Source organism: Rhinatrema bivittatum, chromosome 6, assembly GCF_901001135.1.
Source record: "Rhinatrema bivittatum chromosome 6, aRhiBiv1.1, whole genome shotgun sequence".
Taxonomy (NCBI): Eukaryota; Metazoa; Chordata; class Amphibia; order Gymnophiona; family Rhinatrematidae; genus Rhinatrema; species Rhinatrema bivittatum.
The window spans coordinates 11,850,016-11,876,024 of record NC_042620.1 but is presented as its reverse complement, the minus strand read 5'-3'; the positions used below and the strand labels follow the sequence as shown (position 1 = coordinate 11,876,024).

The 26,009-nt window shown below is 52.0% G+C and overlaps 1 protein-coding gene across 1 annotated transcript in view; it reads right to left on the bottom strand.

The window, feature by feature from the left end:
- ZNF142 (zinc finger protein 142) overlaps window positions 1–26,009 on the bottom strand; it is a 74,454-nt gene that overhangs the window by 30,635 nt on the left and 17,810 nt on the right. The window contains 3 exon segments of the mRNA XM_029605107.1: window positions 6,891–8,269; window positions 9,016–10,066; window positions 10,068–10,137. Coding sequence (XP_029460967.1) covers window positions 6,891–8,269; window positions 9,016–10,066; window positions 10,068–10,137 — 2,500 coding nt within the window.

Here is a 26,009-nt window from a genome sequence, read left to right as displayed (position 1 = left end):
GCTTATCCCAGGCTTTACCTCTCACTCCCCCACAGCTAAGGATCCTCTGTGCTTATCCCAGGCTTTACCCCCCACAGCTAAGGATCCTCTGTGCTTATCCCAGGCTTTACCTCTCACTCCCTCACAGCTAAGGATCCTCTGTGCTTATCCCAGACTTTACCCCTCATTCCCTCCACAGCTAAGGATCCTCTGTGCTTATCCCAGACTTTACCCCTCATTCCCTCCACAGCTAAGGATCCTCTGTGCTTATCCCAGGCTTTACCCCTCACTCCCTCCACAGCTAAGGATCCCCTGTGCTTATCCCAGGCTTTACCCCTCACTCCCTCCACAGCTAAGGATCCTCTGTGCTTATCCCAGGCTTTACCACTCACTCCCCCACAGTTAAGGATCCTCTGTGCTTATCCCAGGCTTTACCCCTCACTCCCCCACAGCTAAGGATCCTCTGTGCTTATCCCAGACTTTACCCCTCATTCCCTCCACAGCTAAGGATCCTCTGTGCTTATCCCAGACTTTACCCCTCATTCCCTCCACAGCTAAGGATCCTCTGTGCTTATCCCAGGCTTTACCCCTCACTCCCCTCCACAGCTAAGGATCCCCTGTGCTTATCCCAGGCTTTACCCCTCACTCCCTCCACAGCTAAGGATCCTCTGTGCTTATCCCAGGCTTTACCACTCACTCCCCCCACAGTTAAGGATCCTCTGTGCTTATCCCAGGCTTTACCACTCACTCCCCCACAGTTAAGGATCCTCTGTGCTTATCCCAGGCTTTACCCCTCACTCCCTCCACAGCTAAGGATCCCCTGTGCTTATCCCAGGCTTTACCCCTCACTCCCTCCACAGCTAAGGATCCTCTGTGCTTATCCCAGGCTTTACCACTCACTCCCCCACAGTTAAGGATCCTCTGTGCTTATCCCAGGCTTTACCCCTCACTCCCCCACTGCTAAGGATCCTCTGTGCTTATCCCAGGCTTTACCTCTCACTCCCCCACAGCTAAGGATCCTCTGTGCTTATCCCAGGCTTTACCCCTCACTCCCCCACAGCTAAGGATCCTCTGTGCTTATCCCAGGCTTTACCTCTCACTCCCCCACAGCTAAGGATCCTCTGTGCTTATCCCAGGCTTTACCCCTCACTCCCCCACAGCTAAGGATCCTCTGTGCTTATCCCGGGCTTTACCTCTCACTCCCCCACAGCTAAGGATCCTCTGTGCTTATCCCAGGCTTTACCCCTCACTCCCCCACAGCTAAGGATCCTCTGTGCTTATCCCAGGCTTTACCTCTCACTCCCCCACAGCTAAGGATCCTCTGTGCTTATCCCAGGCTTTACCCCTCACTCCCCCACAGCTAAGGATCCTCTGTGCTTATCCCAGGCTTTACCTCTCACTCCCCCACAGCTAAGGATCCTCTGTGCTTATCCCAGGCTTTACCCCTCACTCCCCCACAGCTAAGGATCCTCTGTGCTTATCCCGGGCTTTACCTCTCACTCCCCCACAGCTAAGGATCCTCTGTGCTTATCCCAGGCTTTACCTCTCACTCCCTCACAGCTAAGGATCCTCTGTGCTTATCCCAGGCTTTACCCCTCACTCCCCCACAGCTAAGGATCCTCTGTGCTTATCCCAGGCTTTACCCGTCACTACCCCACAGCTAAGGCTCCTCTGTGCTTATCCCAGGCTTTACCTCTCACTCCCCCACAGCTAAGGATCCTCTGTGCTTATCCCAGGCTTTACCCCTCCCTCCCTCACAGCTAAGGATCCTCTGTGCTTATCCTAGGCTTTACCCCTCACTCCCTCACAGCTAAGGATCCTCTGTGCTTATCCCAGGCTTTACCCCTCACTCCCCCACAGCTAAGGGATCCTCTGTGCTTATCCCAGGCTTTACCCTCACAGCTAAGGATCCTCTGTGCTTATTCCAGGCTTTACCCCTCACTCCCCCACAGCTAAGGATCCTCTGTGCTTATCCCAGGCTTCACCCCTCACTCCCCCACAGCTAAGGATCCTCTGTGCTTATCCCAGGCTTTACCCCTCAATCCCTCACAGCTAAGGATCCTCTGTGCTTATCCCAGGCTTTACCCCTCACTCCCTCACAGCTAAGGATCCTCTGTGCTTATCCCAGGCTTTACCCCTTACTCCCTCACAGCTAAGGATCCTCTGTGCTTATCCCAGGCTTTACCCCTCACTCTCCCACAGCTAAGGATCCTCTGTGCTTATCCCAGGCTTTACCCCTCACAGCTAAGGATCCTCTGTGCTTATCCCAGGCTTTACCCCTCACAGCTAAGGATCCTCTGTGCTTTCCCAGGCTTTACCCCTCACAGCTAAGGATCCTCTGTGCTTTCCCAGGCTTTACCCCTCACTCCCCCACAGCTAAGGATCCTCTGTGCCTATCCCAGGCTTTACCCCTCACTCCCCCACAGCTAAGGATCCTCTGTGCCTATCCCAGGCTTTACCCCTCACTCCCCCACAGCTAAGGATCCTCTGTGCTTATCCCAGGCTTTACCCCTCACTCCCCCACAGCTAAGGATCCTCTGTGCTTAGCCCTTAACTAAGGCGCAGTAGTGATCAAGTGATGCTTTATTTTCTTTCTTGCTCAGGTTTTTCCTCCCCACTCATTTTACCCTTCCTTCCCCTCTCCTCCCAGCTTTGCAGGTTTTCCTATGTTGCTCATTTCTGCCTGTGCTCCTCTTCCATCCTCCTGTGCACCTCCGGGGCCAGCCAGAAGCCCTTCTGACGACAGCCCTGGTTCCTACCAGTTACCAGGGCTCTGCTGATGGGTGATAAAGAATGTAAACTCGGTCCTATTTCTCCTCCTTTATGCCTGTACGAGGACCCATATTACCAGCCTGCTTGGAATTTTAACCCAGAAACGGTCCCCAGTACTGTGCTCACTGAAGAGGCTGCACAAACATTTCCTCCATGCTGTGAGCCGTATGAAAATTAATAAAAAATATAAACATTCAGATTTGTGCAGCTGCAAAAAGATTTTCAAATCCCAAGGGGCAGCCTTTGTGTAGAAATCAGGAGCGCCAAGGCAACCCAGTAAAACGTAAGTCTTGGGCCTTATGCATGGGACTGGGGCCTGCCACGTGGTACTCAGAGGGCCCTGCAGGCTCCAGCACAACTTAAGCTATTCTAAAATCAGGAGCTGCAGTCTAGCGCTCAATCCTGAGTGCACTTAGAAAATAAAACCGGAATCATAGAAAAAAGTCGCTTTATGCACACCTGTACCCTGAGGCAGCCCCCCCCCTGCAGGGGCACGGTCACAACTGAGTTTTTGAGGGGCCCTTGGTTAACGCGGGTGAGCACCGCGGCCAGCCTTCATCCCATCCGGGTGTTCAAGGCCGTGACTACAAAACCCTGCATCTGCTGACTCTTCACTCCCTCCCTGGCCTGTCTCTGCTGTTTCTCACTCTCCTGAGGTTAGCAAGCTACTGGAAACCAAGGTCAAGCTCTCTGCCTGCTGAAGAACCACCCAGCCAAGCATTCCCTAATTTGGAAGGGGCTGAGGAGGAATGGATGATGATCTGCCAGGAGACCGATGGCCTCAAGACTTTTACGCGTCTGAGCCCAAGGGCACTGTTGTCTCCCATTCAGGTTATTCCTCTTATAGGCGGAGGGGCCCATGAACTGGCAGCGATCCTCACGCCTCCAGAACAAGCTCCCCTCTAATGTTTGAAAGGTTAATGTGCACATAAATTTGTCTTTTGTGCAACTTTTCATAAGCTGGGTTCTAAATTGTGCACTACAAACCAGTATAATGCAAATTTCTTCTGAACGCTATGTTTTGTCATGTGCTCAGGGTTCACGACCTGTGTGTGCACAGCTTAAGAGGGATCAATGCTCTAGGCTCTACTCCTGCACCTTTAAGGAGATGGGACATGAGCCTGGAGTCAGAAGTGGAGGCAGCACAGGGCCCCTAAGGCTCACCCCTGGCCCCTGGAGGAAGTGAGGATGGAGGCACGAGCAAACTTTAATCATTGTTCAGAAAACTCACCACGAGGTTAACGGTGCTCTGACAGAACACCATTAAGTGAGACAGTGGCATCTGTCCGGTTACGTTTGGACTTAGCTGAAATAGCTGGTGCTGTCTGAATATCCAGCTGTGCTCACTATCCAGGACTTAGCCAGCTAACATCGTCTGGCTACAAAGGAGTGGGGCACAGTCAGTATCTGGGCAGCTTAGTTGGATAAACACAGATATTCAGCATGAAAGCACTCCTGAAGTCAGCTGGATAAACTTAACTTAAGAACATACCATACTGGGTCAGACCAAGGGTCCATCAAGCCCAGCATCCTGTTTCCAACAGTGGCCAAAACCAGGCCACAAGAACCTGGCAAGTACCCAAAAACTAAGTCTATTCCATGTAACCATTGCTAATGGCAGTGGCTATTCTCTAAGTGAACTTAATAGCAGGTAATGGACTTCTCCTCCAAGAACTTATCCAATCCTTTTTTAAACACAGCTACACTAACTGCACTAACCACATCCTCTGGTAACAGATTCCAGAGTTTAATTGTGCGTTGAGTAAAAAAGAACTTTCTCCGATTAGTTTTAAATGTGCCCCATGCTAACTTCATGGAGTGCCCCCTAGTCTTTCTACTATCCGAAAGAGTAAATAACCGATTCACATCTACCCGTTCTAGACCTCTCATGATTTTAAACACCTCTATCTTATCCTCCCTCAGCCGTCTCTTCTCCAAGCTGAAAAGTCCTAGCCTCTTTAGTCTTTCCTCATAGGGGAGCTGCTCCATTCCCCTTATTATTTTGGTAGCCCTTCTCTGTACCTTCTCCATCGCAACTATATCTTTTTTCAGATGCGGCGACCAGAATTGTACACAGTATTCGAGGTGGGGTCTCACCATGGAGCAGATACAGAGGCATTATGACATTTTCCGTTTTATTCATCATTCCTTTTCTAATAATTCCCAACATTCTGTTTGCTTTTTTGACGGCCGCAGCACACTGCACCGACGATTTCAATGTGTTATCCACTATGATGCCTAGATCTCTTTCTTGGGTTGTAGCACCTAATATGGAACCCAACATTGTGTAATTATAGCATGGGTTATTTTTCCCTATATATATCACCTTGCACTTATCCACATTAAATTTCATCTGCCATTTGGATGCCCAATTTTCCAGTCTCACAAGGTCTTCCTGCAATTTATCACAATCTGCTTGTGATTTAACTACTCTGCACAATTTTGTGTCATCTGCAAATTTGATTATCTCACTCGTCGTATTTCTTTCCAGATCATTTATAAATATATTGAACAGTAAGGGTCCCAATACAGATCCCTGAGGCACTGCACTGTCCACTCCCTTCCACTGAGAAAATTGCCCATTTAATCCTACTCTCTGTTTCCTGTCTTTTAGCCAGTTTGTAATCCACGAAAGGACATCGCCACCTATCCCATGACTTTTTACTTTTCCTAGAAGCCTCTCATGAGGAACTTTGTCAAACGCCTTATGAAAATCCAAGTATACTATATCTACCGGTTCACCTTTATCCACATGTTTATTAACTCCTTCAAAAAAGTGAAGCAGATTTGTGAGGCAAGACTTGCCCTGGGTAAAGCCATGCTGACTTTGTTCCATTAAACCATGTCTTTCTATATGTTCTGTGATTTTGATGTTTATAACACTTTCCACTATTTTTCCTGGCACTGAAGTCAGGCTAACCGGTCTGTAGTTTCCCGGATCACCCCTGGAGCCCTTTTTAAATATTGGGGTTACATTTGCTATCCTCCAGCCTTCAGGTACAATGGATGATTTTAATGATAAGTTACAAATTTTTACTAATAGGTCTGAAATTTCATTTTTTAGTTCCTTCAGAACTCTGGGGTGTATACCATCCGGTCCGGGTGATTTACTACTCTTCAGTTTGTCAATCAGGCCTACCACATCTTCTAGGTTCACCGTGATTTGATTCAGTCCATCTGAATCATTACCCATGAAAACCTTCTCCATTACGGGTACCTCCCCAACATCCTCTTCAGTAAACACCGAAGCAAAGAAATCATTTAATCTTTCCGCGATGGCCTTATCTTCTCTAAGTGCCCCTTTAACCCCTCGATCATCTAACGGTCCAACTGACTCCCTCACAGGCTTTCTGCTTCGGATATATTTTAAAATGTTTTTACTGTGAGTTTTTGCCTCTACGGCCAACTACTTTTCAAATTCTCTCTTAGCCTGTCTTATCAATATCTTACATTTAACTTGCCAACATTTATGCATTATCCTATTTTCTTCTGTTGGATCCTTCTTCCAATTTTTGAATGAAGATCTTTTGGCTAAAATAGCTTCTTTCACCTCCCCTTTTAACCATGCCGGTGATAGTTTTGCCTTCTTTCCACCTTTCTTATCCCGCTAACATTGGCTCAGCTGGGTATGGTCAGTGGGTGTGAGCGTATCTCTGATTAGCCAGATAAGTTTATCCAGCGGCTGAATAGTGACCTTTAAGTGCCCCATGAACACTGGGGTGGTTTTGGGTTTTTTTTGTGACCGATGCCCGGACACGGGGGGGGGGGGGGGGGGGTAGCTGAAACAACCCCCTTGGCAGCCAGGCAGTTTCAACACCCTCTCAGGCAATCACCTGCCCCTCATCAGCCCTGAGAAAGAACAGACTTGACGTTTTAATGAATAAATTGCTACCTTCACACGAGACTTTGAGAACTCTTTGTACTGGGCTAGTAAAGGGAGGATCCAGAACCACCACAACTCTGCTCCTACTGGGGTCCAATTCCAGGTCCTCCAGAAGAGAGGACATTTTAAACATTAAGTCAGAATACAAGTGGTGAAGATGGACTGCCAGCATGTGCCGGCTTTCTAGGCCTCTCTGGAGCAGCGTGACACAGGCTCCCCCAGCAGCAGGGGCGACGGGCACGGCTCTGGCTCTTACCTTCAGGCGGGACGGGTCCGCGCAGGCGTACTTGCAGAGGTGGCACTTGTAAGGCTTCTCCCCCGTGTGGATGCGGATGTGCCACGTGATCTTTTGCCTGTTCTTCGTGGCGTACTCGCAGTCCGCGCACTTGTAGAGGCGCGTCCCTCCGTGGCCCTTCATGTGGTAGTCGAACACCAGCTGGTGGCAGCAGGTGAAGCTGCAGAAGGTGCAGGCGAAGGGCCTCTCCTCTCCCGTCTCGTGCTCCTCCACGTAGTGATGCACCAGCTGCTGGCGCTCCTTACAGGCGAAGCTGCAGTGCTGACAGTGGTGGCCGAAGTGGCTTTTCTTGTGCTCTTCCAAGTCCTCCCGGCGGCCGAAGGTCTCTCCGCAAGCGCCGCACTCCAGGTGCGGGTGCAGCTTCTGCAGGTGGCACTTCAGGGTGGCCTCGCTGTGGCACGTGAAGGCGCAGCGAGGGCAGCTGAAGCAGACCTTCTCCTCGTGCTTCCTCAAGGTGTGCTGCTTCAGGGCAGTTTCCGAGCTGAACCTTGCCGGGCACTGGGGGCAGGCAGAGCTGAGCTCCCCGCTGTGGCAGCTCTTCGTGTGCCTGGTGATGTCGTTCTGGCTGTAGCCGCTGTAGTCGCAGAGGGGGCAGAAGTGGGTGGGCTTCTTCTCGTGGACCCGGAGCTTGTGGATGCGCAGCTTGGAGTTGGTGCCGAAGGTCTGGCTGCAGACGTCGCAGGCGATCCTCCCCAGGCCTGTGTGCAGAGACTCGTGGGCCTCCAGCCGGTAGCGCCGGGTGGTGCTGAAGTCGCAGAAGCGGCACTTGTGAGGCCTCATGCCCTCGTGCCTGATGCGGACGTGCTGTTTCATGCAGCGGCTCTGTTTGCAGGTGAAGTCGCACTGCCGGCACTGCAGCTGCGGCCTCTTGCTGCCGCCGTACTTCCTGTGCAGCTGCTTGTGGTGCTTCAGAGCCCTGGCGCACTGGCACACAAAGGGGCAGAGCACGCACCGGAGCTCTGCAGACGTCTTGCAGCCCTTCACCACCACCTGCTGGGAACAGGCGAGTCGCATCTTTCTGGAAACCCTCGCTTGGGTCCCCTGATCCTCGTCCCTGGCTTTGCTGCTCTCTTTTGAGTCACCAGTCTGATTGTGGCTGGGACTCGCTTCATCCTCAGGAGCGCCAGTCTGTCGGCTTCCTTCCACTGCAGCGGAGTCCACAGACTCGGGCCCTTTGTGCTTCTCGTCCCGGTGTCGCTTCAGCATCCTTCGCGAGCGGAAAGCCTCAGAACAGAGAGAGCAGGAGAACGGGCCCAGCTTCCTACAGCCCTCCCCGATGTGCGAGCTGATGCTGGAAGCCCTCGAGCAGACAAAGAGCAGGAACGGCAGTGGAATTTCCCCTGCTCAAACCCGTACTGCTCAGAGACGCTTGGCCTTCATCGACTGACCGGGTGTCATTTTGCAGCAAGGACTGCGCTCTGCTGACTCCTCCGTCTGTCTCTTCAATCGTCCTTCCCGTGAGGGTTTCACTAGAGCACTGCTGCACAGAGGGATTGGCCGCAGCTTCCTGTGGGAAGGAAGGGATCGCCCTCACAAAGCCTGCTAAGTCGTCTCTGCCGTTTTCTCCGGACTCCATTTCCCCACCGCTCCCGGTGGAGGAACACCCGACCGCGGGCACCGGTCGCCACCAAGAGATGTTTTTCCTGTGCCGAGAGCTGCTTTGCCTTCTTAGGCGACCCTCTCCCGGCCTGACAGGAAAGGTTGGCTTCAGCGCTGCTCTGCTCCCCTTGAGGGTAACGGGGCATTTCTTGGCGAGGTGGGTGTGCAGCCCCCTCTGCTGCTTGAAGCTAGCTCCGCAGGCCTTGCACACCAGAGGAGACTTCCTGCTCTGGCAGCCCGCTTTGGTGTGCAAGAGCAGGGACTTTTCCTTCCTGGTGATGTAAGAGCATTCTCGCATCTGAAGACTTGGCTCCAGACTGGACAACCAGCATCTGTACCCTTCCTCCAGCACCAACGTTTCTGCCTGCTCCTTGTCCTGCTTTCTCAGTGCTCTCAGCACCGACTCGGACTGACTTGCCTTCTTCTCTCTCTTCCGAGGAGACGTCTCTTGCTGCTGCTTCAGGAAGCCACGCTGATCAAAGCGCACTTAATTCGCAGGCACTGGAAGCAGCGGTCAACGTGCTGGCCCAGGTCTCCTGACTCTGAACGAGTTCGTCTCTCATCGGAAGGCCTGCGGCGCAAGATGTCTTCCCTCGAGCAGGAGACTGCTGCTCACAATTGCTCTGACTGTCACACTGCATGCTTTCCTCGCTGCTGCCGTCGCTGGCTTCTTCCGGACAGCAGTCAATGCCATGTTCTGGTCTGCTCTGCTCTTCCTCCTGAAGATCATTCCCTTCTTCAAAATCGGGAAGGCCTTCTTCCGAGTTGTCACTATCCTCCAAGACTAGGATCTCGCTGGAGGCCAGGTCCTTGTGCGCTGTGTCAGCTTCTGCACGCAAAGTCTCCATGCTCACCAGCTGAGCTGGAGAAGGTTCTTTGGACAAGTGCTCGAAAGACAACGGTGAACCACCCCGGGCATGCAAACCATCCAAAGTGCTATGAGAAAGATCAGCGCTATCTGTGGCGGAAGAGACTTTTGCACAGGCATCAGGCTTTCCTGGCTCTTCGGTTCCCGCCATTTCTATATTTTTCTCCATCGGGCTGTGAGGCAGTACAAAGAGAGGCACCGCAAAGGCTTGTTGACAGCTATCGTTGTCCACGGCAGACAGTTTGTCTTTCTGCCACAGCTCCCCTCTGGCGCGAGCACCGGAGCCCGACCTCAGAGCAGCGTCGACATCATAGCAGAGCAGCAGGTTGGCAGAGCTGACCTCCATCTCTTTGCTGGCGTAGTTCTCCAGCCAGTCCTTATCCCCCGGCACGTAGCCGTGAGCCTTGCGCTTGTGAAAGAAGAGGCTGGTGTTGCTGAAGGTGTGGTAGACGCACAGGGCACAGCGGAAGAGCTTCTGCTTGGTGTGCTTGCAGTTCTCGTGGTTGAGGAGGGCCTGCTTGTACTTGGTCTGGTAGCTGCAGTACTGGCACTGGAAGACGGGCACCTGGTAGTAGTTCTGCGAGGTGCTTCGCCTGCATGTGCTTCTGCGCTCGTACTTCCGCTTGCAGGCGAAGCCGCACACCTCGCAGATCAGGGACTTGCCCTGGTGGCCGCAGCTTGTGGCTGGCTGGAGCTGGTCCGCACTGGTGGCAGCGGTACGAGCACTGATTACACTGATACCTGGAAAAAAAAAAAAAAAAAGAAGCAATAGTATTAAAAGCATGCGAGATCAGGATTAGATAACAGACATCGGACCTAAAATGTCCACATAGGATGTTAAACACCATTAGCTCTACAGGGTTCCCTTTTCTCTCACCATTTCCTCTGTTCTTTGGGAAAGAAAATTGGTTCGTACCTGCTAATTTTCATTCCTGTAGTACCACGGATCAGTCCAGACTGCTGGGTTAATCATCCCTGCCAGCAGATGGGAGACAGAGAAAGTTTTACTGACCACTACCTCAAACCCCAGTGCCACCTGCAGTTCCTCAGTATAGATCTGTACCAAGCATAGAGCAGAAAACATAACGACCAAACAAATTAAGCAAATATATTGAAAAACTATGAGAACCGTATCAAACAAATCTGTATTCATAAGACAACACTAGAGCTGAGCGGGCGACTCTCCATCTCCTGGAAAATGGGCAGGTTCTGGACTGCTTCCGTGGTACTACAGGAGCGAAATTATCAGGTAGAACCAAAATTTTCCTTTCCCTTTATGTACCCGGATCAGTCCAGACTGCTGGGATGTACCAAAGCTTCCCTACTTAGGGTGGAACCTGGAGAGTCCCACTCGCAGAACACTCTCGCCAAAGGAAGGAGAACCTGAATCTCCCCAAATCCAGACGATAGTGCTGCACAAACGTATGTTTGTTGCCTTGCAAATCTCAAGGAGACACCATTGGCACCTCCGCCCAGGAGGCCGCCTGCGAATGTGTAGAATGAGCACACAAGCTCTCTGGAATCACCCTACCGGCAGTAATGTAAGTGGATCCAATGGCCTCTTTCAACCAACGCGCAATAGTAGTCTTAGAATCTTTGAAACCTCGTTTCGCGCCGCTCCACAAAACAAAAAGGTGGTTGGACCGCCTGAAATCATTCGTCACCCTCGAGATAAAGCAATAGAGCTCACTGAACATCTAACCTTTTGAGCTCTTTTGCATGTGGAACGGATGCATCTACCTTTGGAGAAGGCTGGAAGCTCCACCATTTGGTTCACATGAAAAGCAGAGAACCACCTTAGCCAAAAAGGAAGGCACTGTCGTCAACGATACTCTGAATCAGAATTTGAAGGAAAGGATCCCCACAGGACAACGCCCGCAACTCAGAAATCCGCTTAGCAGAGCATATTGCTAATAGAAAAACTACTTTGAGAGTCAGGTCCTTTAGCGTCGCTCTACGTAGAGGCTCAAAAGGTGCTGCACACAAACCTCTGAGGACCAGATTAAGGCTCCAGGAAGGACAAACTCCTAACTGGAGACCGCAAATTCCTAGTCCCTCTAAGGAACCTGCCAACATCCAGATGAGCTGCAATAGCGGAATCACCGATCTTGACCCGAAGGCAGCCCAAGGCCACCACTTGAACTCTAAGGGAGCTAGGGAGATAATCCTTAGCGAAACTATCTTGCAAAAAGGAACACAATATTGGGAATGGAGGACTGGAGGGCGTAAATTCCATGAGTAGCACACCAGGACATGAACACCTTCCATACTCTAACGTAAGCTAGATTAATGGACTGTCGCCTGGCTTGCAATAAGGTGATGACAACAGATTCCGGATAACCTTTATGCCTCAACCTCTGCCTCTCAAAAGCCATGCCCCTAGACAAAACTGAACAGCCTGGTCTGAAAATATGGGACCCTGATAAAGAAGGCCTTCAGATGATTGAAACAAATCGGCCCATCCACCACCAAATTAATGAGATCCGTGAACCTAGGATGCCGTGGCCATTCCAGCGTGACCAATATCACTTCCATGTGATGTTTCTCTATGCAATGCAATACCTTGCCCACTAACAGCCAAGGAGGGAACACAGAGTAGGACCACCCCCCCCCCCCAAGGCCAAGGTAGAACGAGAGCGTTGACACACTCTGCTCCATGCTGTCTTCAACTGAAGAACCAGAACGCTTTGGCATTCTGACGAGTCACCATTAAATCCACGTGAGACCAACAACTTCTGATGAGCTGCATCATGGCTTCTGACAATTCCCATGTGCCTGGATCTAACTGAGTCAGACTTAGGAAATCTGCTTGGACATTTTCGACCCTGGCTGAGATGCAGCTATTCCCTCTAGATGGGATTCCGGCCAACGAATTAAGACTCAAGCGTCCTGAGCTACTGACCGACTCTTGGTTCCGCTCTGCCAATTGATATATGCTACTGTCATCGCATTGTCGGAAAGAATCCTCACCGAGCAACCTTTCACTAATGGCAAGAACTCCTTCAAGGTTAGATGGACTGCCCTGATCTCCAAACAGATGATAGACCATGCAGATTCTCTTGCAGACCAGATACCCTGGACTAAATGATAAGAACATAGGAACATGCCATGCTGGGTCAGACCAAGAGTCCATCAAGCCCAGCATCCTGTTTCCAACAGAGGCCAAAACCAGGCCACAAGAACCTGGCAATTACCCAAACACTACGAAGATCCCCCCCATGCTACTGATGCAATTTATAGCAGTGGCTATTCCCTAAGTAAACTTGATTAATAGCAGTTAATGGACTTCTCCTCCAAGAACTTATCCAAACCTTTTTTGAACCCAGCTACACTAACTGCACTAACCACATCCTCTGGCAACAAATTCCAGAGCTTTATTGTGCGTTGAGTGAAAAAGAATTTTCTCCGATTAGTCTTAAATGTGCTACTTGCTAACTTCATGGAATGCCCCCTAGTTCTCCTATTATTCGAAAGTGGTAAATAACCGAGTCACATCTACTCGTGCAAGACCTCTCATGAATCTTAACGACCTCTATCATATCCCACCTCAGCCGTCTCTTCTCCAAGCTGAACAGCCCTAACCTCTTCAGCCTTTCCTCATAGGGGAGCTGTTCCATCCCCTTTATTATTTTTGTTGCCCTTCTCTGTTCCTTCTCCATCGCAACTTTATCTTTTTTGAGATGCGGCGACCAGAATTGTACACAGTATTCAAGGTGCGGTCTCACCATGGAGCAATACAGAGGCATTATGACATTTTCCGTTCTATTAACCATTCCCTTCCTAATAATTCCTAACATTCTATTTGCTTTTTTGATTGCTGCAGCACACTGAGCTGACTATTTTAAAGTATTATCCACTATGACACCTAGATCTTTTTCCTGGGTGGTAGCTCCTAATATGGAACCTAACATCGTGTAACTACAGCAAGGGTTATTTTTCCCTATATGCAACACCTTGCACTTGTCCACATTAAATTTCATCTGCCATTTGGATGCCCAATCTTCCAGTCTTGCAAGGTCCTCCTGTAATGTATCACAATCCGCTTGTGATTTAACTACTCTGAATAACTTTGTATCATCTGCAAATTTGATAACCTCACTCGTCGTATTCCTTTCCAGATCATTTATAAATATATTGAAAAGCACCGGTCCAAGAACAGATCCCTGAGGCACTCCACTGTTTACTCTTTTCCACTGAGAAAATTGACCATTTAATCCTACTCTCTGTTTCCTGTCTTTCAACCAGTTTGTAATCCACGAAAGGACATCGCCTCCTATCCCATGACTTTTTAGTTTTCGTAGAAGCCTCTCATGAGGAACTTTGTCAAACGCTTTCTGAAAATCCAAATACACTACATCTACCGGTTCACCTTTATCCACATGTTGACAAACTGCTCCCCAGACACAGAGACTAGCATCAGTAATAATTATCACTCAGTCCAGAACTTCGAAATCCATCCCACGAACCAGATTGGGAGTCTGAAGCCACCAAGATAGATTGTCTCTGGCCACGCCCTCGAGAGGTAACGGCAAGATAAATTCCTCTGAAATGGGCTTCCAACATGCCAGAAGTGCCCTTTGTAACAGCCTCATATAGAAAAACACCCATGGAACCAATTCCAAGGTCAAAGGTATAGATCTCAGAACCCGTAAGTAATCCCACACTTTGTGAACTCGCAACTTCAAGAACCATCTGATCCGATTCTACAATTGAGCACGCTCTCCTCCGAGAGATACACCCTGCTGATCCGAGAGTTGAAGTGAGCGCCCAAGTACTCCAAGGACTGAGTTGTATTTGATTATTTTAATGTATTTCTATTTTTACCATTTGTACACCATTGTGATGTTTTATTACTGATGTGACGGTTTATAAAAACCCAATAAACCATAAATCACTCTTTGCCAGGTTCACCACCCAGCAAAGAGACTGAAGAACCTAGAGATCTCTACTGACCAACTGACAGAGAACGTCCAATTTCGCCCTGATAAGCCAGTTGTCCAAATATGGGTGCACCAGGACTCCCTCCTTCCAGAGCACCGCAGCCACCACCACCACCTTAGTGAAGGTGTGTGGTGCTGTGGCTCAACCAAAAGGGCCCAAAACTGAAAATGGTGACCTAGCACCATGAAGCGGAGAAAGCGTTGGGAGACTGGATGGATCAGAATATGCAGATAGGCCTCCATGAGATCTAAGGAAGTCAAAAACTCCTGCTTGTGAACAGCTGTGATCACGGAACACAAGGTCTCCATCCGGAAGCAGGGAACTTTGAGGGCGGCATTCACTTTCTTTAAATAGAGGATAGGACGGAACGTACCCTCTTTGTTCAGAACCAGAAAATAGATGGAGTGGTGCCCCGTGCGAACCTCCGCAGAGGGGACCGGTACTACTGCTCTCAAGCTCTGGAGATGGCAGTGCGGGAGACCCTAGTTCAACTGTTTGTTCACTGGACCACAGGGGGAAATTAGAAACAGTTCTCGAACGGGTTGAGCAAATTCTAAAAAAACTTAGCCGTCTTACCACACTGAGGACCCACTGGTCCTGCGTAATCTTGGCCAACTCGTAAAATGGAGTCAAGCGACCTCCTATAATAGGAACGAAGGAGTGGACTGGCCTTGCCTCATTGCAAGGACTTGCCTCTAGTCACTGATCCCCCCTGCAGCCCCTCAGAATGGCCTTCAAGCCCCATGAAAGGTCTGCCCCAAGACCGTCCTAGAGTAGAGAAAGGTCTCCGAGAGGCAAGCGGAGCCCTCGCCGGCCTAGATCTCCTATCGGAGTAAAACTGAGACCAAACCTGAAAGAATCTCTTAGCTTTAGGCTTATCTTCTGGCAAACAGAGCGGCTTATTATCACCCAGAGATTGAATCAGCTGCTCAAGGTCTTCCCCAAACAAAAGACTACCTTTGAAAGGTAAGGAGCCCAACTGCATCTCTGAGGAAACGTCCGCCAACCAATTACGCAGCCAGTGATCTCCCTGCTGCCACTGCCAAAGCCATAGCTCTAGAGGAAGTTTGAACCAAATCAGAGCGCATCCACCCTGAAAGCCACAGCCGCCTCGACCTGCTCGGCTGTGTCTGCGTATTCCCTGCCACCAGAAGGTGCTCCTGCATCTGCTGCATGAAGCTTGAGCACATCTCAGCCCGTAACCCCAAAGCTGAGACCTCAAAAATCCGCTTGAGGTGAACCTCTTACAATCTTGCATATCCTTTAATGCCGCGGATCCAATCACGGGAATAGTGGTTCCCTTTGTCAGGGTGGACACCGCCACATCCACCTTCGGGAGAGCAAAACACTCTAAGTCCTCCTCAGGAAGCTTTTCCATGGTCCTAGCAACTTTCAGACCCGCTCAGCGAGCTTCCCCTGGAACCCCCAATACTGCACAGATTCCTTTATCTAGTTCCTTATTCTTTTTTTTTTTTTTTTTAACTCTCCAAGAACAAAAAGTTAAATAGAAACCACTACTTTCCTTTGGTGCAAAGGTTCCAGTTCCAGGAGCGCAGGCCGCATGGCAGATCAGAAAAGAGCCAGAGCATTGGCTATAACCATCTCCTTTCGCCAAACTTTAGGGACCCAGCCCAAGACAAACCGTATAAAGGGACACTTCCCTGCTCCACTGGGCTTGCAGTGCAGAACTGGCAGCAGGTTCCACCGCTGCCTCATGGGGGATGAGGGATCTGGACCCACAGATGTCCACCCCATGGACTTCCGGACCAAGCTATCAGAAGGGTCACCAACCCACTGCTTGCCTACCTCAAATGCTCTCTGTCTCCATCTGTTGGCAGGGAGGCAAAGCCCAGGAGTCTGGACTGATCTGGATATGTAGGGAAATCACCTTTCTCCACTAAGAAAATGTAACCATTTAGCTCCATTCAGGTTTTTTTATTTTTTAACCAGTCCTCAGTCAACAACAGAACATTGCCTTCTATCCCATGACTTTTTAATTTCCTAAGAAGTCTCCCATGAGGGACTTTGTTAAATGCTTTCTGAAAATCCAGATACATTGTATCAAGTGGCTCACCTTTTTCCACGCCCTCAAAAAATAAAATGTAGCAGATTGGTGAGGCAAGACTTCCCTTGGCTAAATCCATGTTGACTTTGCCTCATTAAGCTACAACAACTTATATGTTCAGTAATTTTGTTCTTTATAATACTTTCAACCACTTTTCCCAGCACTGACATCAGGCTCACCAGTTTGTAGTTTCCTGGATCACCCAGGAACCCTTTTTAAAAACAGGTGTTACGCTGGCCACCGTCCATAATGCGGGCATCCAGGACATCACTCTCTTGCATCCGTCCTTTTACATTCCAAATAAACATAACTGACAACAGATTTTTTGGGTTAACAAGGCCGCAGCTTTAATAAAACCGTGGAGGCCCGAGCCCCTGAGTTAACATAACAAGTGCAAATAACCAACCAACATAATCATCCGCCACTCCTCCAGCAAGACAATCCACGCCAGCCACACGGCTCGTCCCTCGGCCCACACCGAGTTCAGACTCCCGCCGCCTGCCAGCAAGGAGCCAACCCGGTGGACCCCCGCCGCCAGCCAGCAAGGAGCCAGGCCAGGAGACTCCCGCCGCCTGCCAGCAAGGAGCCTGCCACCAACAACTACCCCAGTTGTCTGCCATTTTCAAGTTGCCACATAAAAGAAAATTATTATTTACCTGCTAATTTTCGTTCCTGTAGTACCATGGATCAGTCCAGACAGTGGGTTATGTCCCCAATCCAGCAGATGGAGTCAGCACAAGCTTTGAGGGGGCGTATCCATATATACTACTACCCCCTCTGCAGGAGTTCAGTATCGAGTATATCAAAGCCCGAGTAGAAACCCCCGAAGGATCAAGTTTGTGGAAACAGATAATGAAAACAATTGTAACCGCAACAAGTAACTGCAAACATCCTACCAACTTGTAGGGAGCTGTGAAAAACAGCGAAAAGAAACAACTGTGAAGACACAGAACACTGCGAGCAAGAAGCAGCGCAGAGCTGAGCAGGATCAAGAACCCAAACGCGGTGGGCGTCTGGACTGATCCATGGTACTACAGAAACGAAAATTAGCAGGTAAATAATAATTTTCTTTTCCCTGTACGTACCTGGATCAGTCCAGACAGTGGGATGTACCCAAGCTTCCCTAAATCGGGTGGGGTCCTGCGAGGCCTGCTCGGAGAACCTGCTCGCCAAAGTGTCCAGAGACCGAAGAGGCGAGGTGCAGACGATAGTGCCTCGAGAACGTGTGTAACGATTTCCAGGTGGCTGCCCTACAAATTTCCTGCGAGGATACCGAGCGAACCTCCGCCCAGGAAGCCGCATGAGAACGTGTAGAATGCGCTACGATTCCGGGTGGGGGAGTCCGACCCGCCCCAATGTAAGAAGCAGCAATGCCGGCCTTCAGCCATCTGGCAATGGTAGTCTTCGAGGCCTGAGACCCCTTCTTAGGGCCGGACCAGAGTACGAAGAGGCGGTCAGAGGTCCGGAACTCATTTGTAGCCTCCAGATAGAGGCGCAGAGTGCGCTTGACATTCAAGAGACGGAGAGACTTCGGCTCTGAGGAAGAGAAGGACGGCAACTCCACCGTCTGGTTCACATGGAATGCAGAAACCACCTTCGGAAGGAAGGAGGGAACGGTGCGAAGCGAAACTCCAGAGTCGGAGAAACGGAGATAGGGCTCTCTACACAACAGAGCCTGCATCTCCGAGATGCGTCGAGCGGAACAGATGGCCACAAGAAATACAGTCTTGAAAGTGAGATCCTTTATCGTTGCGCTGCACAGCGGCTCGAACGGTGGTCCCAACAGGGAGCGAAGCACAAGGTTAAGACTCCAGGAGGGACAAGGGTCCCGCACCGGAGGACGCATATGCTTGACACCCTTGAGAAAACGAGCAATGTCAGGATGCTGTAGAAGAGAGCCCCCATCGCTCAACAGCGAACCAAGGGCGGCCACCTGAACCCGTAGTGAATTATAGGCGAGCCCTTTTTCCACCCCCGCCTGTAGAAACTGAAGGATCTGAGGTACAGAAGCCTAGCGGGTCTCGTGGCCTGGCTGGTACACCACAGCTCGAACACCTTCCAGACTCGAACATAGGCCGATGTCTTTCGTGCCCGCAATAGCATGGATACTACCGCCTCCAGGTAGCCCCGACGCCGGAGGCGGCGCCTCTCAAAAGCCAGGCTGCAAGACAGAAGAATTCTGCCTGCTCGAAAAATACCGGGCCCTGATGTAGGAGCTGGGGGAGGTGCCCCAGCCTGATTGGCCCGTCGATCACCAGCTGTAGCAGGTCCGCAAACCAGGGTCGCCTGGGCCATTCTGGGATGACGAAAACCACGGTCCCCTGATGGCTTTCTATTCTGCGGAGCATCCTGCCCACCAGGGGCCATGGTGGAAAAGAAAGATATGGCGGCCACGGGAGGACCAGGGCATCCACTCCCTCCGCGCTCTCTCCGGCGACTGAAGAAGCGTGGAGCCTTGGCGTTGAGAGCGGACGCCATCAGATCCAAGTGGGGGGCCCCCCACCGATGGACGAGAAGTTGCATTGCTTTGTCGGAGAGAGACCACTCTCCGGGTCCAGCAGTTGACGACTGAGGAAGTCCGCCTGGACGTTGTCCACACCGGCGACGTGCGAGGCCGCTAGCCGGACGAGATGACGCTCCGCCCATTGCATCAGCAGCGCCGCCTCGAGCGCGACCTGCGGGCTGCGCGTGCCTCCTTGTCGGTTGATGTAGACCACGGTGGTAGCGTTGTCCGATAGGATTCTGACTTCTCGGTTCCGAAGAAGCGGGAGGAAATGTCGCAGAGCTAGCCGGACCGCTCTGGTTTCCAGACGGTTGATTGACCACTTCGCCTCCACTGTGGACCACGTCCCCTGCGTGGCGCTTCGATCGCAGACTGCACCCCAGCCTGCTAGACTGGCATAGGTAGTCACCACCACCCAATTTGGCAGATCGAGGGACATGCCACGGGCCAGGTTCGGCGGATCCAACCATCAGCCCAGACTGTCCCTGGCATTCTGTGGGAGCGGGAGAATCATCTGATAGTCCTGCAATACTGGTTTCCAACGGGAGAAGAGCGCCCACTGTAAGGTCCTGAGGTGCGCGAAAGCCCAAGGTACAAGGTCGATGGTGGACCCCATCACTCCCAGGAGTTGCAGGTAGTCCCAGGAGGTGGGCTCTGGTAACGCAGAGAACCGTCGTGTGTGATCCCGCAAGGATTGAGCTTTGTCCTGGCGCAGAAAAACTTTGCCCAGTAGGGTGTCGAAAGTTGCCCCCAAAAAAAACCCAAGCGTTGCGAGGGCATGAGGGAGCTCTTGGAGAAGTTCACTACCCATCCCAGGGAATGTAGAAACCGTACTACTCGAGTCACCGCTGAGCGTCCATGATCGAATGACTTCGCCCGGAGGAGCCAATCGTCCAGATAAGGATGAACCAGGATGCCCTCCTTCCGGAGAGCTGCCGCCACAACTACCATGATCTTGGTGAAGGTGTGCAGCGCCGGCGCCAATCCAAACGCGAGAGCCGTGAACTGAAAATGCTGGTCCAGAATTTTGAAACGAAGGAAACTGTGGTGGTCCGGGCGGATGGGAATGTGCAGGTAGGCCTCCGTTAAGTCCAGGGAGGCGAGGAACTCCCCCCGATGCACCGCCGCAATCACTGACCGGAGCGTTTCCATGCGGAACCGAACGACTCGAAGGGATTTGTTGACTTCCTTGAGGACTAGGATAGGCCGGAAGGAACCGTCCTTCTTTGGTACGACGAAATAGATGGAATAGTGGCCCGAGCCCACCTCTCCGAAGGGCACGGGCGGCAGTAGCGCCTATCTCCCGGAGTCTGTCCAGAGTCAGCTGCACCGCTCCTCTCTTGAGGTCCGAGCCACAGGGGGAAAAGATGAACCTTCCCTGCGGGGGGCGGACAAATTCCAATGCGTAGCCGTGTTTTATGGTATCCAGGACCCACTGGTCCGAGGTGATCCGTGCCCACTCCGCTTAGAAATACGTTAGTCGGTCCCCAATCCTGGGGACAGGGGAGTGGGCGAGACTGGCATCATTGTGAAGACTTGGTATAGGGGTTCCCGGTTCCGGGAGTAGTGCGTGCGGGCCGATGCCCGCGGAAGGCGCGCAACCAGGGCTGAGACCTGGGGGCGGATGGCTGGGAGCCCGTCTGTCTGTAGCCCCTGTAGCGCCGTTGCGCTCTGGCTCTGGTCCGAGAAGAAGAAAACGCTCTGGATGGTCGAAACCTATCCTCCGGCAGCCGATGAACAGCGTTCTCCCCCAGGGACTTGATGATCTGGTCCAAATCCTCCCCGAAGAGGAACTTGCCCCTGAAGGGAAGAGAGCCCAGACTGGACTTAGAGGACGTATCAGACGCCCAATTGCGTAGCCACAGTAGTCGTCGTGCTGCCACTACCGAAACCATGGATCTTGTGAGGACCCGAAAAAGGTCGTACGAGGCGTCCGCCCCATACGCCACTGCGGCTTCTAGCCGATCTGCCTGGGCAGCCTCATCGGACGGCAGGTTCTGAGACGTGAGGAGTTGTTGCACCCAAAGGAGACTAGCCCGCTGGGCAAGCGAACTGCACATCACCGCCCGCATGCCTAGCGCGGAGACCTCGAAGACCCGCTTAAGGAAAACTTCCAACTTACGATCCTGTGTGTCCCGCAACGCCGCACCTCCCGTCACTGGGATAGTCGTCCTCTTCGTGACCGCCGACACTGCGGAGTCCACCTTTGGGACCTTGATGAGGTCCAGAAAATCTTCGGGGAGCGGGTACAGCTTTTCCATAGCCCGGCTGCTCTTCAGGGAGGCCTCCGGGGTGTCCCATTCCCTGGTGAGAAGTTGTAAAAACGAGTCATGAATGGGAAAAGCCCGAGCCCTCGGCCGGAGTGCCGCCAGGACAGGATCTCCCTTCCTTGAAGAAGTGATGACAGCGGGAGCTACTGGGGCAGGCGGGTCTGGTGGCAGGTCCAAATCTAATTCTTGGATGATCTGCGGGATGAGGTCGTCCAGCTCTTCCCTCTGGAAGAGGCGTAGGGTACGCGGATCATCCCCCTCCTGTGTGCCGTCCCCTTGTCCCCCGTCCGGGAGGTCAAGTCCATGTCCCGCTGGGTCTGGCACCGCCCCCACTGCCGCGGGCGTGGATCGGACCCGGGTAGGAAGGCGGGAGGCCCCCACTCCCGGAGGGTCGGGGGGGGGGCCGGCGTCGAGGGCGACATCCGAGGGATCTTAGGAGGGGGGGGGGTGTCCCACAGGTACTTCCAGTCCCTGCAGATAAGCGGTATGCATGAGCAGGATAAACTCCGGAGAGAACCCCGGCCTGCTCGGGTGCGCTTCGGGGGCGGCGTGGTTCCTGCTCCCTGGCTCTGGGTGCTTGGTTCCTGCACCAAAATCGGGGGAACACCCCCGCTGGTAGAGTCCTCCAGGGATCCGTTCCCCCTCGTGGCCTGCGCCTCAGGGCGCTCAGAATGTAAAATGGCCGCCGTTCCCGCCAAAAATGGCGGAGTGGCCGGCCCGCACCGCCCAGGCAAAAAAGAGAAATCAGTCAGGGACTGTGAGGTACCTTCCCCCCCGGGAAGGCATCGTGCACAGATGCCCTCCCGGGAAATCTGGGACCCCGGGTCTCCGCAGGCCGCACAGCGGGACGGCCGCGGCATCGGGATCGCTGCAGGAGAAAAGAAAAAGCCACGGGGGGGGGCCACGCGCACAAAGGCGCCGCTGCGGGGGGGCCCGGTCGGCCCGCACTGCCCGCTGTCTGAAAATAGAGGAGGGTGCCGCGGGGGGGCCTTCCTGGCCACACGACCCGCCCCAGACATCTTTCCCTAAATGACTCAGCAGCCCATGAGGAGCTGTAAAATGGCCGCGGGTGAGGGAGTAAAGAGCGAAGAGGCCGGCTCCATCGGCTTTCGCGGGCACCAGGGGCTGAGCTGTAAAGGAAAAAACTACAAAGGAAAAACAAACTTACCCCTGGCTGCAACGAGAAATAAACAGCAAGGCCGCAGAGAAGAGACAAGGAAGAGAAGCCACTCCCCAGAAGTTGAAAGAACTCTGCCTTTTTTTTTTTTAAACTTAATACAAACTTGATACAAACTTGATCCACAGAAAAAGACAACAACAAGCCATAATCAAGCAAGAAAGTGAAGGAAAGGAGGGGAAGCCTGATTCCCCTACTCGCATCTGCTGGAGTCAGAAGATACTGAACTCCTGCAGAGGGGGTAGTAGTACTTATGGTGACGCCCCCTCAAAGCTTGTGCTGACTCCATCTGCTGGATTGGGGACATAACCCACTGTCTGGACTGATCCAGGTACGTACAGGGAAAACCATTTATCAGATACCCCATGTATAAGCTGTATCGGCTCGGGCCCTCCGCACACCTGCCGTCCCTCACCGCTGCGACAAGGCACAACACCAGCTACAATCAAAACAATAGAAGGGCGGGTGGGAGGGAAAAAACGGCCTGCCGGCTCTCGGGGCAGTCGCGGCGCAGTGCAAAGGCTGTTGGCGCGCCTGCCCCGAAACTCCTCCCCCTAAGAGTTGCTCCGTGCTCGCCGACCAATCCTGGCCGGCCAGCACCTCAGCTGCTCCAAACCTGCCAATCCCTGCTCACTGGCAGCAGGAAAACTCTCCCAGCTGCACCCCTCCCATCTCTCTGACCCTAGCCTGACCTAACCGCCTTCCCCCCCCTCTTTAACCACGCGGTATCACCGCGGGTCTAGGCCAGCTCTCCTGAGCGTGCCTGGGCCCGCATTATCTTGGCCAACCCGACACCGGTTCGGGCTGACCTCCCGATCTTCAAGTACCATAGCTGATTTTAATGATAGCTTATAGATTACTAACAGCAGGGCCACAATTTCATATTTCACTTCTTTCAGCATTCTGGTATGCATACCATCTGGTCCAGGTGATTTGCTACTCTTTAGTTTGTCAATTTGCCCTTGTTAATCTTGCTGCTTCACTAAGATTTGTTTCATTTCTTCTGAATCATCTTCTTTAAATATCACTTCTGACATGGGTATCTGCCATATTCTAAGTAAAGAATTCATTTAGTCTCTCTGCTATGGTCTTGTACTCTTACCCCTCAATCTGTAGATTTTTTTGTTTACAAAAGATTTTATTATGAATATTCACCTCCACAGCAAGCTTATTTTGCAAAGTCTGTCTTTGCCTTCCTCATCAATGCTTTGCACTTCCTTTTTTCTCTTGGTTATACTCCTCTCAGTACATCCCAGAATCCCTTTGACTCTACCTTACATAATAACCCATTAGATAACAAAAAATGAATTGTCTACCCAGTTTGCTCAGTTATTCCTATCCACAGTAAAGGATTGCATCTCAGCTACATAAGCATGGTTGCTTGTAGGATATCACCCCTTATCCAAATCAAATTATGTTGTCCAACTTTTTGGTTCTTTATCACTCTGGAAAGCTAAGAGTACGAAATCCCATACTTCATCCAAGACCCAGTCCAGCTCAGCCCAGTATGCCTTCCCCATGTCTTACCATCAAGCCCTGCTACAGTACAGACTGCTACCAAAGTTAGTGAGGCTGTTTGCACATCTGACCTTTTAGGTCCTTGTGGTTTTGCTGGACAATTACCATACACCATAGACCTGTTGACATTAATCTGGTTGGCTGCTAGGGAACTGTAGTCTGCTGGTACCTACCCAGCTACCCCATGGTCTGCTGTTTTGCTAGGCCGTGCTTTCTTTATCTGCCCTTTGCTTTGTTTTCATCGCCTTTCCTCTTGCCTCTGTTCCTGAGGGAGTGAAGGGTGGGTTGGGTTGCAATACTGCAACCTCCCCTCCTGTTCATACCACTATCATTGAATATGACAGCAGATCTGGCCCATTTCATTCCTGGAACCACCGATGCCAAGGTCCTAGAGGAAGTACGCAGGTGGTCATATAAGGCATCCGCCCCATAAGCGACCGCCGCCTCTAAGCGCTCTGCCTGAGTCGATTCTTGGGGTGGAAGCTCCTGGGAAGTCAACGACTGTTGAACCCAACGTAACCCCGCCCGGAGCATAAAGCTACTACAGACTGCTGCCCGAATGCCCAGGGCGGAGACCTAAAACATCTGCTTCAGGAGCACTTCCAGCTTTCTGTCTTGAAGATCCTTCAAGGCTGCTGCCCTCGCAACTGGGATCATAGTCCTCTTTGTGATTGCTGACACCGAAGCGTCCACCTTGGGAAACCTAAGGAGCTCCAAGACCTCGTCTGGCAACGGAATCAACTTCTCCATTGCATGCCCCACTCGGAGTCCCACATCCGGAACATCACACTCCCGAGTCATCAATTGTTGGAGCATGGGATGAAGTGGAACAGTGCAGGAGGGACCCCGCAGCCCCACTAAAACCGGGTCCACCGAACCTTGAGGAAGCGTCTCCTGAGGAAGGTCTACCCCGAGCTCCGCCAAGACCCACGGAATAAGTGGATCCAAATCCTCCTTGTGAAACAAGTGGACTACTTTAGGGTCATCGTCTTCCAGAGGAGCTGCTTTTCCATCTTTATCCAGATCTATCCCAGCTAGGGGTGGAGGGGCCAGGGGTGCCTCCGCTTGGCCTTCCCCTGACGGGTCAGATACGGAGGCTCCCACCACAGGAAGGGAGGAGTCCCTAAGCTTCTTTACCTGCAGGGACCCCTGGGGTTCTTGAGGTCTAGGCTCCTTGCTTGGGAGACCCTCAGGTCGCCCCTGTACAACAGTCCCCTTCTGGGGTGACTGAGTGGCCAAAAAGGCCTTGTGTATAAGTAGCACAAAATCCAACAAAAAAGCCTGAGGGCCGACCCCCCCCCCCCTGGCAGCAGGCTATTATGCTCACTGTCTGAGCCCTCTCTGGACCACTCCTGCGGTTCCTCTGGGCTGCCGGAGACAGGAGAAAGATTAGGAGGGAGCTCCCCTCCCCCTAGGGCTCTTACTTCTGCCACAGCAAAAAAGTCTGCAAAATGGCCGCTGTTCCCGCATTCAGCAGGAACGGATCGACCTGCCAGTCCCCATCAGCCTGCCTCTTCCGAGAGGTCGGCAACATGTTCGAGGTGCCTTCCCCGCCAGGGAGGCACCTAATACAAAGGCCTGTGCGGGAGAGATGAGAACCGGACTCCCCGCAGGCGGTACAGCGCGCCGGCCGCAGCATACAGAAAGGGGGGGTGTGTCAAAAAATGGCAAGAAATTGGCGTGAACACTGATTGCGGCAGATAGTGTGCTCCCGCGGGAAACGCTGAGCCGAGCCCCGGTCAGTGGCTGAATCCCCAGAAGGCGGCTTTCATTAAAATAAAAACCCTTCTTTAGTTTTTGGGTTTTTTTTTTCTTTCGACCGGGACCTAGAGGGAGGGAGCGGACTACCGGTTTCACCTCCGGAGCCTTATCTTAAGGGAGCTGCGGGATCACCAACCCCAGCTCCTTGCAGTGCCTACTACCAGGGGGGATAGTCTCCCTGAGACCTGCCGACCCCCTGGGAGCCTGGAACCGCAGTAGCGCTTGATCTGAAAAATTGTCTTTTTTTTCAAACAAACTTTACTCCCTGCTGCCTGTTCTAAGTATCCTCTATTCTTCTCTTTTTCTTTTAAAGGATTAATCTACACCTCAGAAAGAAGTGCAGACTGCTGGAGACAGAGAAATACTGAGGAGATGCAG